At 35.7% G+C, this 13,628-nt stretch overlaps 1 protein-coding gene, 1 non-coding gene and 1 pseudogene across 2 annotated transcripts; all 3 read left to right on the top strand.

The window, feature by feature from the left end:
• The first annotated feature begins 203 nt into the window (after positions 1 to 203).
• LOC112015397 (E3 ubiquitin ligase PQT3-like) lies at positions 204 to 1,348 on the top strand. Its single transcript, XM_065766623.1, has 3 exons — positions 204 to 384; positions 950 to 1,046; positions 1,193 to 1,348. The coding sequence occupies exons 1-3, from the start codon at positions 219 to 221 to the stop codon at positions 1,317 to 1,319; spliced, it is 390 nt and encodes a 129-aa protein (XP_065622695.1). The 5' UTR covers positions 204 to 218; the 3' UTR covers positions 1,320 to 1,348.
• On the top strand, positions 1,337 to 9,417 carry LOC136061214 (E3 ubiquitin ligase PQT3-like; annotated as a pseudogene).
• On the top strand, positions 3,931 to 6,200 carry LOC112015387 (uncharacterized). Its single transcript, XR_010626244.1, has 2 exons — positions 3,931 to 5,472; positions 5,558 to 6,200. It is a non-coding gene; the product is annotated as an uncharacterized LOC112015387 (transcript).
• Positions 9,418 to 13,628: the final 4,211 nt, after the last annotated feature.

The raw sequence follows: 13,628 nt of genomic DNA on the forward strand, positions 1-13,628 counted from the left end.
GTTTTGAAAATTTATCTTTTTTGTAGTTTTATTAACTATGTGTGTAGTTTGGGTTTATGGATTTCAAAATCTAAGTTATAGCATACTTTTAAACCCATATAATGTGATTGAAGTTGCAATATGTTGACTTTTTTGTTGTTGTTGTTATATTTTTACTTGTTCTTATTACTTCTTCTTATTCTTGGTATTATTGTTATATTTTTTTAAAGAAAAATAGCATGGCGGTGTATTATAAATTTAAGAGTGCAAAAGATTATGATTCAATTCCCATGGATGGTCCTTTCCTCTCAGTTGGTACTTTGAAAGAAAAAATATTTGAATCCAAGCATTTGTCCATGGGAACTGATTTCGACGTTGTGGTCACAAATGCCCAGACCAATGAAGGTTGGTTCTGATTCTTAGATATTACTTAAGTAATTAATTCCTTTTCAATATTCCAACAAAATTTGGGTTTTGGGCAGTGAGATGAGAGTGTTTTTTTTTTTTTAAAAAAAAAAAAAATTAATTTTGGGATCATAGTTTTCATTTGGGGCTTTCTTCTCCACTTGATAATTATAGGTGTCTAATGTTGTGAATGGTTAAATTTCATTAAAAAATTTTTTTTAATTACTTACCCACAGGAAATTATAAAGGGTTGGAGTTGCACTGTTACAATGCCATTGACATGTGCTTCCTCGTGCCCTGGCATATATAAAGATATAATTTGTGTATTGGTGAATTTTAGAATTGCGATTCTATTGTAAGGGGATTGGTTTCATGAACCTTGATAGCTGATGGATTGTGAGATTATTGTTGGAGTTAGATGAATGTTTAGGCATACTTTTAGGAAGAAGAGAGTCGCCAAGTTGGGGGAATTCTATTTTGATAACTTGTGTATGTTTGATTTCATGGATTAATATCTATTAGTTGTATTTTAAAGTCGGTCCATTTCTCTGTTTTGCAATTGTAGAGTATCTTGATGAAGCAATGTTGATACCTAAAAATACCTCAGTTTTAATTCGTCGTGTTCTTGGATGGCCTCATATGACAATTGTTACTGAACAAGAGTACTATCTCAAACCTTTATTATCTTTGACTGCATAGTTGCATTTGATTCAGTTTAGTTATTTTATGGAATAACCAATTATAAAATCTGAGCTAGCAGCATGAGGCTCACAAGTGTGGTTGAGTTGGACTGCGTTTTGTTTTGCAGACCGAAGGTGGAAAGTAAGATGGATGACCTTGAACCAGAAAAGAGTAGCTTTCCAGTTTCTAAATGCTTCTACCATGAAATATGTATGCTTACCCTTGGGTTTAATCACATTATTATTGAACTTTGACTTTTGTCTTAGATGTAATGCATCTAAGTAATAATGTATTTAATTTGACTTTACAGCCTGAAGACTCGGAATGGGATGAGTTTGAAAATGATTTGTATGCAATCCCTGAAGTTCTCCCTGTTCAGTCAAACATTCCAGTTTCGGAAGCTCTCCCAACTAACAAAGCTGATGAGGACAGCAAGATTAAAGCTCTAATTGATACTCCTGCCTTGGACTGGCAACGGTGAGATGCTTTTTGCTTTTTGTTGTGTTATATGATGTTAAATCACTAATGTGACAAACATATATTCATAATTTGTATTGGATGGTGCAGTCAAGGTCCTGATGGCTTTGCCCATGGTAGAGGTTTTGGAAGGGGGGTATGGGAGGTAGAATGGGGGGGCGTGGATTTGGTGAGTCCGTATACCACATTTAGTTTTATATTTCACATCAACCATGACTAATATATATTTCTGTGATAAGCTGAAATTTGTTAGTATCTTTTTGAGGTCAAGCAGGATTTGAGCGCAAAACTCCTCCTCAGGGCTATGTATGTCACAGGTGCAAGGTGCCTGGTATGTTAATGGTTTTATGCCTTTTTCCTTCCCTTTTTGGTCTTTCCACCTTTTTTTATTTATAAAATTACTTGCTGAGAGGTCTATCTTTGTGGCAAAAAAAGGCTCACTATGTGAAACTCTTTGTGTTCAGGGCACTTCATTCAGCCCTGCCCAGATGGCTCATATGCATTGCCAAGTGGTGCTGTAGCTGTCTTGAGACCAAATGAGTAAGCCGATATGATTCAAAGTGTTTTACAATGGCTATCCATACTGTTAATTGTAGGCTTGAAAATTAATCATAACATTTAAATTGAAAACAGGGCTGCTTTCGAGAGAGAAATTGAAGGGTTACCATCCACACGTTCTGTTGGTGAGCTACCACCAGAGCTCCACTGCCCATTGTGCAAGGACGTAATGAAAGATGCTGTGCTGACTTTGTATTGTGCTGTTTTCAGAGCTTCTGTGATAGATGTATGTTTTAAACCTTTAAATAATATAAGACACTTAGGGATACAATTAATCGGATATTGGAGGCTGGTATCAGCAGTGCTGAAAATCGGCGAAGTACTTTTGATCTTAAGTTTTTCTTTTGTTTGGGTTAAGAGAGACTTCAAAAATGTAGCCACTAATATGGCTAAGTGCTGCTGTCTATAATTTTTTTTATTTTGTAAGTGTACCCTTGGATGTGTAATAAAGATAAAGTCTCATCATAAAACACATTGCTCAGTTTCTCAGTTGCTCATGCTGGCCAAGCTTGTCATTCCTTAAGCTTGACCTGTTGAGAAAGGAGTCCAAAAACTTTTGCTTAAGCTTGTTGTGCTAAGCTGATGAACTTGCTTAAAGGAACTTATTTATGACCTGAGCTAGAGTTGTTCACAGGAAGCTTGTTTTTTTGTCAGCCCTATACAATATTGGTTTTATCCCTAGACCAAAATAACTGTTACTTCTTTGTTGGTGGTTGGCTTGAATCTATGTTGAATATCTCTACGTTGGCATTATTTTATAATTGGCAAATACGATATGGTTCCATAATTTGTTTGAAACTTTTTTTAATTTACCTTTTCTAATTATTAAATATGTGAGTTCTTTCTTCTTTTTTCTTTTCTTTTTTGGACAGTTCTTCACAACCAAACCTTATGCATGTGAGCCTTCTAGCCTTCCCAAATATCCTCCTAGCAAGGAGATGGATGCTAAGCTACGGGATGAAGAAGCTAGAAGGTGGTTGACTACAGTTAATTTAATTTCTGATTGTGCATATCATCGAGTTTGGCATCAGTTGAATCCTCAATGCCCATGTCTTTTAACCTTTATTAAGTTAGCTGGGTTCCTTGTGAAGTGCCAAAAGTTAATGAATAATGTGCACTAGAAATTTAGTGAAATACACACATTGTAAAAGGTTTTAATAATTGTCACGAATAACTCAATATATGGCATCTCTATAAAATGTCCAGAGCACTATTTCTATGACATATTATATTTTGGAACACACTGAAATTTCCTCATCTGATATATATATATATATATGATCTTTTTTGTTCTTTGACCCCACCAGTTAGGCATTTTCTTCTTGCATTAATTAATTTCATGATCTTTTGAAAATTATTTTTCTTTATATTCATCCTACTCTTCTTTAGCAAAAACACTTGCCATGTGATTGACAAATATATGTTCTGTTCTGTTTTTCTTCACCAACCCCTTCCCCCACCCCACTCCCCCTCCAACCAAAAAAAAGCTTTCCAAGTCTAACCTTAAAGGAACTTCATGACTGTAGATTAAGAGCTACTAGCAAAGCTAATCCAGATGGTGTGAGGAGATCTCGTCAACGTGATCGAGCTATGAGGGGAATTCCTGCTCCAGAAGCAAATGCTGAGCTTCAAGCCAATCTTGATGTATGTTAGATAAGTTGCTTCTTTCAGAAAAAAAATATATCTTTCTATTTCCATGGTTTTTCACAAATTAAGTTGTTTGGAGGAGAAAATTTTACCTTAAAACTTAGGAAAGAACATTTTCAATTTTCTACTCTATTGGCTGATTAGGTAGATGCATGAGTCCGACAAGAAGAGAAGCATGTGCCTCCAATGGTTGGCACTGCCTATAATTAATCACCACTTAGGGCTGCCTTTTTCACTCTTTGCTTTTCCCTAGTGCTTTTTAACTATAATTAACAAGGTTATTTTGAGGAAAAAGGCAGCCCTAATCAATTCTCCATGTCCATACGCATGGCTGGTTGCAGGTACAAGAGTATATTGAAGCTGCAACATTCTGTAGCTTTTGCAAAAGTGGGAATCTTTTGACTCTTGATGAGATAAATGCAACTTTGTTATGTCTTAGTGATCCATCTCTTGAGCCTTTGCAAATTAATGTCCTCGACTATCTCTTGCGGGTAATGGCCTCAGTTTTATGCTATTTTAACTATTTGTTTTTCTGGAAATGAGAAACTGATGATGGTTCTATGTCTGAGCGGGACATCAATGGTGCAATGAGACATATGTAAAGATCCATGATGATGTATTCTTTGAAGATGTAGTTAATTCCTTGTGATAATTAAAGTTGTCAAATTGATCTATTTGACTACTAAATAATTAGAAATAAAATTGAAAAAAAGAGAGCTAACAGTCAAAAGATTGCCCACTTTTTCTTTTTTCCTTTTTTGAGAACGAAATGCTCATTGTTCTTGTACAGCTTGCGGACTTGACTGGAGAGCTGATGCGGTTGGCAATTGGCCGAATATCAGAAGGTGAACTTGAATTTGCTGAGAAGATATGCAGGTTTGTACGTGATATCTACAGGGAGCTGACTCTTCTTGTGCCACACATGGATGATAGTTATGATATGAAGACAAAGATGAATACAATGCTCCAAAGTGTGATGAAAATAGAGAATGGTAAATTTTTAACAAATTTCTTGCTAAAGCTGTAAGCATGACTGATTATATTTCATATATATGTTCATATTCATCCTCTAGAGAATTAATAATGGAAGTGACTTAGTAAATAAAAACAAATAGTTAAAGTTTTTAAGACACGAATCTTCATAATGCTGATATGGATTTAGAACAGGGTCCTTGACAGATTGGAAGTTTTGAAAAAAAGTTATCAATCGGGAGTATACTTATGAATTCTGTTTTTAGACATGATCACCATATATATATGCATCATTGCTCCTCGGCAGCGTGCTTCTGTGTGTGGATGCATCAGCACTTGTTAGGCTGATTAAAAAAAGAGGAGAGGGGTGGAGGGGGGGTGGCAATCACAGTGCACAAGGCTACTGCTTCTGTGGGGTTTGGGTGAGGTGCACTGCCTATGAATAAGCTTTGAACAAAAAAGGAGCTTTGATTGTGTTTGAGCTCCCAATGTTTGTGAGAGGTTTCTTAAGTTTATGCCCATGTATGCCATCTACACATTGCTTTCCTTAAAGTTTCTTACAGTGAAGAATGGTGTGATGGTTATGTAGCATGTATGATAAATTACCATGATTTTGTCCCCAAAAAAAAAAAAAAATCAGACTTTATGGGATTGGACCTGTGACTTTAGAACATTGGCAAGAGTACATTCCACTACTTGGATCCAGTGATCCAAGTTCCTTCTTATTGGGGGTGCCTGATATTGAACTATGAAGTAATTTCAGCTTCTCCTTGTCTCTTTCTCTGTATTATTTTTTCGGTGCATGATATTTTCACTTAATTTTTCCTTTCTATTGTAGTTTTCCCTGTCTAAAGAGGAAAAGATTTTCTTCCAACCAGAAATTGATCAAGGAACCTGACTACATGTCCATATGCCGCTGATGTTCATCAATTCTCCCTTTTGTAGTTACAATACAAGAGGAGGAAAAAGGCAGCCCTAAGTGGTGATTGACAAATAACCTTGTTAATTATACAAGAGGAGGAAAAAGGCAGCCCTAAGTGGTTAATTGTAACATAGTTAACAAGGTTATATCACTATAACATAGTTAACAAGGTTATTTTGAAACCATTTTGACTCAATTGAAACTTAGAAAGTATCTTCTTTTTATTCCACACTTTTTTTACTTCGTTTTCAGAAATCCGGGGTCCCTTGGGGTGTTTGGCTGCAAGCCCTTTTGTGTTTATAATATGACATTACAACATAAATGTATTGGATAGCAATTTATTACAGTAGACAGTTGGAATCTTTTTTTTTTTTGCTCTCAGACTGTTGTAGATAGTCAACCCCCAATAAAAACTTGCCTTTATAGGGGGAGAAAGTATAAAAAGTAATCTTTACTGTCACAAGTTGAAACTGATTAATGGCCTTCCCATGATATATGTATTTGTGAACCCATATATTTACTTAATAAAATTCTTTGTTGCTTCATCTTTGTTACACTAGTCTGAATGTGCCCTTAATTGTGTTTATATTCTGGTTTTATTCCTTTCAGATATTTGTTGCCGCTTTATGATTTAAGATAAGTTACTATGATATTTGAAGGGGATTGAGATAGGTCTAAAAAATATATACAAATGGGTGCATGAGACAGATTAATAGAAACCACAAAAATTTGTTTGTGTTTTATAAGCACCTCTTAAAGTTGTTAAAAAAGAGCAAAGTGGATGATTACAGAGAGGTTTTCCACACAATATTTAAGTCCACGAGAGGTGAATATGAATTTTGTAGTAGTGGATGGATTTGCCACTTCCACTTGGCTAAGAGAGTGATCACTCATTGCTTTATCCGAGCATGATAAAACTCCTTGGGCTAATCTTTGGACATGTGTTGGTGCATGATTCTGAGGGTATATTCCATGAAAGCTGATCTTTTTTTTTTTTTGGTTTAATGAATCATATACGCCCTACCACTAATGGACCCCTCAACCCTCAAGAGTGCGAATAAAGATATAAAACGGTAATCTTTTAGAGTAGTGTTATTGTCCCACACGTAAAACCATAAAGCATTTTTATATCATGCTTTTGATTTTTTTTTTTCTATTAAAATAATTTTTGCCAAAAAACTAATAACCACCACTCAAGGCCTCCGTGTCGTTTCCCACTCAAGGCTTTTGGGAAGAGAGACCATAAGGGTTTTTATTTGGGATGTATTTTTTGGATTGTAAATAAGAATGGGAAACGACTATTTAGCTCTTCAATATACTCCCAAAATCGATTTTTCTTTCAAACCATATTTCTTTTGCCTTACAATAAATGGAGAAACAATATAATATTAGAATATGAAACTTGATAGTAAAATTGGATCAATAGAAGAATAACAAATAATTTAAAATAAATGGATCTATAGAATTATAAAAATAAGCTTTTTCATGATTTTAAGAATAAGCTTTTTCTAATTTTTAAAAAATATTATATAATTATGTTATGTCTTTTTCTCTCTATACTCCATAGCACATACATATACTGTAATTATAATTTAATATGGGAATTAGATTAACTTTTTGTACGTGCCTAAATTTGAAAGGCTAGATAAGCTTCTTATTTTCTTCTCTTTTCTTTTCTTTTCTGTTTTTTTTTTTCTTTTTAGTGAAAAAAATAAGATTCTTCTTGAACAATTTTTTGACAAATAACAAGATCAATAACTTCAGCCAGATGTGCCTTGATGTTCACAATACTTACCAACAAAAATCGCAAAAAATAATTAGAAGAACGTGAGTTTTTGAAACTCGAGATGTAGAACTCGAGTCTATAAAACTCGAGTTCTATTGAAGAACTTGACCTCAAATGTTCTGAATACTCTGTTTAGGCCGAGAGGCCGAGAGGGGTGCTCTGTTTTGCCCTGTTTTCCGTAGTGGAACTCGAGTTTCATAAATTCGAGTTTTGTAAGAAATTTATTTTTTTCCCTGAATGTTGTGAGTGCTCTGTTTAGGCTGAGAGGGGTGCTCTGTGTTGTCCTGTGTTTCCTAGTGGAACTCGAGTTTCATAAACTCGAGTTCTGTAGGAAATTTATTTTTTCCCTGAATGTTGTGAGTGCTCTGTTTAGGCTGAGAGGGGTGCTCTGTTTTGCTAAATGTATAAAAATATTGTTTAATAAAATATTAAACCTACCTTAACTCGTGTTAATAACATTCTTATTTTTATATGGGTTTATTTTTTAAATCAATTTTATCACTAATTATTCTGGTTTTGGACTTATAAAGATTACTAACCTTATTCCCAAAAAAAAGAAAAAAAAAATCTGGTATTGGACTTATACCATTCGTCTAATAAGTCAGAACCACCTTGCAGGATTTAAGCCCTGAAAAATATATTTGCATTTAAAAGAAAACATTGTTTATATACTGTTGATGCTTCCAAAATTTTACTGAGGTCTGTCTTTTGAAAAAAGGGGGGGAAATCGCTTTTATCTATTTATATTGTTATTTAATTTTTGCCCAATGACACGTGTTGGAGACCTGAGGCCTAAAAAAAAGGAAAAATAAATGGATCTAGTAGTTTTATAATTTTATTTATTGCGCGCACTAGTGTCGACAAGAGTCTTTTTAAGAATTAAAAAAACAACGATAATATTGATGTGTGCCGTTTACTTGGTTGGTGCAGAAGCCTATTCCTCCTCACCCTGTATCAAACGCGGAGCACCATCCCCAGCGTCACCGTTCCGAGAGATCCCCAGACGCTCCACGCCCGGCCAAGAGGAAATCTTCAGAACACCATCATGAATACGATCGTGACCGTGACTATGATCGCGACCGTGATCGTGACTACGACTACCACGACCATGACCACCGCAACCATCAACGCCACCGTTCTGAGTCTTCCTCTGCCAGACCGCCACAACCACCCTCTTCTGAAACTTCAGCTGCGGCTTCTGCTGCTGCTGCTGCTGCCGCCGCCGCTGCGGAGCGTAAACAAAAGGCTAGCGTGTTCTCCCGCATAAGCTTCCCTGCAGAAGAAGCGAACAAGAAGAGAAAGCTGTCCTCCTCCTCAACAGAAGCCCCCGGTGTCCCTGCGTCCTCCAAGGCATTGGCAAATGGGTATCATCATCATGATGACTATAAATCCGGGTCTACAAAAGTAGCAGCTTCTGTGACTAGCGGCGGTGGAAGGAAGAGTAGTAGTGCTGTAGATTATGAGTCCAGTGACGATGATAGGCACTTCAAGAGGAAGCCTTCGAGGTACGAGCCGTCACCGCCTCCACCTGTGGAGTGGGAGGAGGACGCTAGGCCTTCCAGAGGTTCAAGAGAACGGGAACGGAGCAAACATAGATGAGATGGATTATGGTTGGAGCAGCTGGCTAAAGTTGAAATGGGGAACAAATATATGAGAGAGAGAGAGAGGGGCATAGCTAGCCAAGCCAGTCCACGTCATTGGTGCTTGAGCTGAGCTTCTTCTACTCTGGCTGGCTGTTGAGGGCAAAGGCTCTCTGTCTCCGTCTCTCTCCTTTTACCTCTCCCCTATTTGGGTATTCTCAATGTTACTGTAAATGGGAACATGATGGGGGGGATGGGATATATATATAGAGATGGTAACAGTAACACCCACTCTGTGTTATTGGAAATCCTTTGAGCCGTGTATTTAAGCTTTTAAGCTTGATTTACAATTTATAATAATGACATTTACATTTTTCTTTTAATAATAAATGCTTGCTAATCTTCTTCTTCTTCTTCTTGTGGAAATTTAACCACCTGTCTGCCGCCATTTCTGTGTCGCTCTCTTTCTCAGGCACACAATACGTGCTTTCTTATGCTAATGGTTTGCTGTAAGTTTAGTAGTAGTGGTTTAAGTTTTATGATAATAATGTGATTAAGTTCAAAAGTTCATAATAGTTGATGTTAACTTATCAATGCTTAAGTTTAGGAGTAGTGGTTATGTTTTATGGTAGTAGTGTGATTAAGTTGATAAGTTGATAATGATTGATGTCATCAAATAAGGGTAGTTTGGTTAAGTTTAGGAGCAGTGGTGTCATTGCCTTTGGTTTAGGAGTTGATGAGGATGCTCATCTTAACAATCAGTTTGATTGGGTAGGATTAGGAAGAGCATCTATTAGCATTTTCCATTTATATATATTTCTTTTAATTTTCTCTCTATCACTTTACCCTCTCAGCCTCTCTATCCTTCTAGGAGATTGGTTGACCTCAGGCTCAAATCAATCAATATTATTGAAATTTAATGTGCCTCTAAGCCATCAAGTATCTTGTTTATTCACTGAAATTTTATCTGTTGCTTTCATTGTTATCTTGATTGTTTTTGAACAATTATTTATCATCCAAGTTATTATTTTAGAGGGAGTATCATAGTTAGTGGTTGTAAAGATTCCTATAGCAAATAAATTTAGCGAATGAAATGAGGGTGTGAGAAGTCTATTTGAGTGTAATTTATGGGTTGGTTTTCCTCGTAAAATTACTTTTTATAGTCTTTAATTGGACAAAATGGGCTTCTGCCCTTTTCAGGCAAATTATATAGGGAAATGCTCCATTTCCAAACTAAATAAGGAAATGCTCCTTTTAAAACTGGATTTTTGATAAATTGAGTTAAGCTCTATAGTGGCCTTTTTAAGGAGTTCATAGTGACGTTTTCAAGACCTATGGTAACGTTTTTTATCTCGAATTCAATGAAATCAGGTTATAGGCAATGAAATTGACATATAGTAGTGTTTTTTTACCTATAACTTAATTATTTTGAAGTCGAGTTAAAAAACGTCACTATAGGTCCTTAAAACATCACTATAGGCTCCTTAATAACGCCACTATAGGGCTTTAGAATTTTTTTTTCCCTAACTCGATTTATCAAAAATCGAGTTTTAAAAGAGTGACTTCCTATTTAGTTTGAGAAGGGGAGCATTTCCTTATATAATTTTCCCGAAAAAGGCAAAAGCCCATTTTGTCCGTCTTTAATTTATGAAAACTTACCATGTATTTTTTTTTTTTTATAGACAAAAGGAAAAAGCCATTTGAAAATAGTTATATGAGAACCACAAATAATATCGTGGGCCCACAAATAATACCCAAAAAAGAAGAAGCAATAAGCCAACTAATAATCAACTCCCAAATGCACGCTTAGTCTAATTCCAGTTTTTTTTTTTTTTTTTGGGAGAAACAAACACACAAACCAAGAAGAGAGAAATGGGTTCGTCTAACTCCAATCAAGTTAATATAACTGGCTAGTCAACATTAATTAATGACAATAGACAAAAATGATCTACACCTTGACCGTCCCCAATGGCTTCTTTTTTCTTTCTTTTTTTTTCTTTTTTTGGAGGAACGACAGTCTCTAATGACTTAACATGCCCATGAAGATGAACTATTTTCTCCAAAAAAAAAAAAAAGATAAAATAAACTAGATCAAAGTCCAACCACTTGGCATCCCGCAATTCTCTTTCTGGTATCATTTAATTCTTCTTTTGCAATGGCCTTACAACCGAATAATATTTCAATAATTGAAGGATTTGAATTCCACCCTTTATGGCTTATCACCATTTGTGTTTGATTGCAAACTTCAGTTATAATGATTAGATAAGTTACATAATTCTCCCAGGGGTGTTTTCAAATAGTATGTCCTAGACTTCTAAAAAAAATTTAAGAATTTAAAAAAAAAAAAAAACTTTTAAAAGTGTTTCAATTTGCTCTTGCAATGAGTGATTATGAACTAATTAAAAGTAATAAAAAGTCATGTATATTATGTTTAAAACTTATTTGGATATTAAAAGACATGTCACACGAATAAGGATAAGAATTTTAGTAGGAGGGACTCATAAAACCATGGCATCTTTATGAAATTGTTTTTTTTTTTTTTCATTAACTTTTTAGTGCCAAAAAAACACTCCATGTAATTCACCTTGAGGGATTTTCTATCCAAATAAGATATAAGAAATAAGAACAACACTTGTTTCAGTTATCATCGATTAGGTTGCATTCATTTTATATAAGATTAACTTGATCATGTGTGTGAGGGACCCATGATCATGAGCCCATGACCAAGCTTGGATAGGTTAGTAGGCCCATAAACCCGATACAAATAGCGGCTTATTGCCAATCAAACCTTCTGACTTAGAGCATTAGCATCAAAAAATTCTAATTTTACTATATTTTACCATTCTAAAAAGCCACTTTATCATTAAACCATACCATTTTACCATTCTTCCAACGTCCCAAAACTCTATTTTTATTAAAATATTATTTCTTTCTGACCCACCCTTAACGTTTACCTTCATACACAGCTTTCTCCGTATAATGTCAAAACTCAATTTTGGACTCACACACCAGAAGAGAGAGAAAGCATTAGAAGAAAGAGACACCCAAGACCAAGAGACCCATCTTCAAAGCTTCGGACCAAACCCAGATCACTCCACCCCGCTCCTATCCACGTGCCGGTGAGTTCTCCCTTGTTGCCTCTCTTTTCTCTCTTCTTCCTCATCTCCTCTTCTCTTCCATTTCCGACCTCTTCTCCTCCGTCACTCTCAAACCTAAGCCCGGACCCAATTAACTTTTTTTAATCATATTTTGTGTGGGTGGTGGTGGGTTGTGCTTGTCCTTGTTGATGGATGGTGGCTGGCTTGAGCTTTGCAACTGCAAGTGAGTGATGGCCTACAAACTCTGTTCCTGTCTTTTCCATTTCCCTTTGCAGCAACCGTCTGTTTCTCCAAGGTCTCTGCAGTGGATCGTGGATCGTTTTTTGGTGAGTTTTAATTTTGTTGGGTTTTGATTGATTTTGGTGGGATTTGATTTTTGTGGTTGGGTTTGTGGGTTGATCGGAGTGGCTTTAGGTGCTGGTTGTGGATGGGTATGAGTTATGGTATTGGTGGCGGATTGATTTTGGGTTGGGGTTCACGGTTATGGAAGGTAGGTAGGTGAGTGGGTTTTGGTTGATGGTGGGTTTGGTTTGTGGTGGTGGCGGCTAGTGGTGGGTTGAGAAGGAAGAGAGCAGATGGGAAACAGAGAAGGAAGAGAGAGAAGATTTCGTGGGAAAAAAACATAATAAAATATTATTATTATTTTTACAATACTGCTATAGTACAATTCAATCTTTAGAATTGTACTGTAGTAGAATGCCAAACAAATTTGCAATTCTTACCTTTAGCATTCCCTGATGCAATAGATTTTAAGGCTTAAAATTCTAAATACACCTTACATATGGCATTAGCATTCTCCAATGCTAATGCTCTTACAAGCATTCACCATTGAAAAGTTTACTGTAAGTATTGACATTGTCACGCTCTATGCTAGGTACAACAAAGAAGCCCTTGCTAACCTAAAAGGCTCATCTCGAACAAAAAAGTCTTACTAAATAAAAGTAGAAAAGCCCATTTCCAACATCAACCTAATTAAAGTAATTTTGGATTGACAATCAATCAGCAGAATGACATGACCCTCGCAATTGAGGATTTCATGGATACAATTGCCATGCATTTAATGCTATTTTATGAGGGAAATATTTTTTACACACAATACACATACATTTTCAAGTCACGATTTACGTTTAAAAGTGTTGTGTGTAAGATATTTGTAACATACATGTGTGCTATTATTTTACAGTACACACACTATCCAACATCAACCTATTATTTTTTTACACACAATACACACACACTTTCAAGTCACGATTTATGTAGAAAAATGGTGTGTGTAAGATATTCATAACAGATGTGTTCTTATTTTACAATCACCCACATGTAACTTCTCTCAAATTATTGGGGGTGTGAGGTTGTCACACGTCCAATAGTGAGTAGACATCTCTTCCTTTTGATACATATAATTTCTTACAATCAGTGGAGGCTTTGAGGAGGTTGGGGGATTCACTTTGGGGTTTTGTGGCTTCCTTTCGAGTGGTTTGGTTTTTTTTTTTTTTTTTTTTTTTTTTTTTTTTTTTTTTTGA

Source organism: Quercus suber, unplaced genomic scaffold (genome assembly GCF_002906115.3).
Source record: "Quercus suber isolate HL8 unplaced genomic scaffold, Cork oak 2.0 scaffold_726, whole genome shotgun sequence".
NCBI lineage: Eukaryota > Viridiplantae > Streptophyta > Magnoliopsida > Fagales > Fagaceae > Quercus > Quercus suber.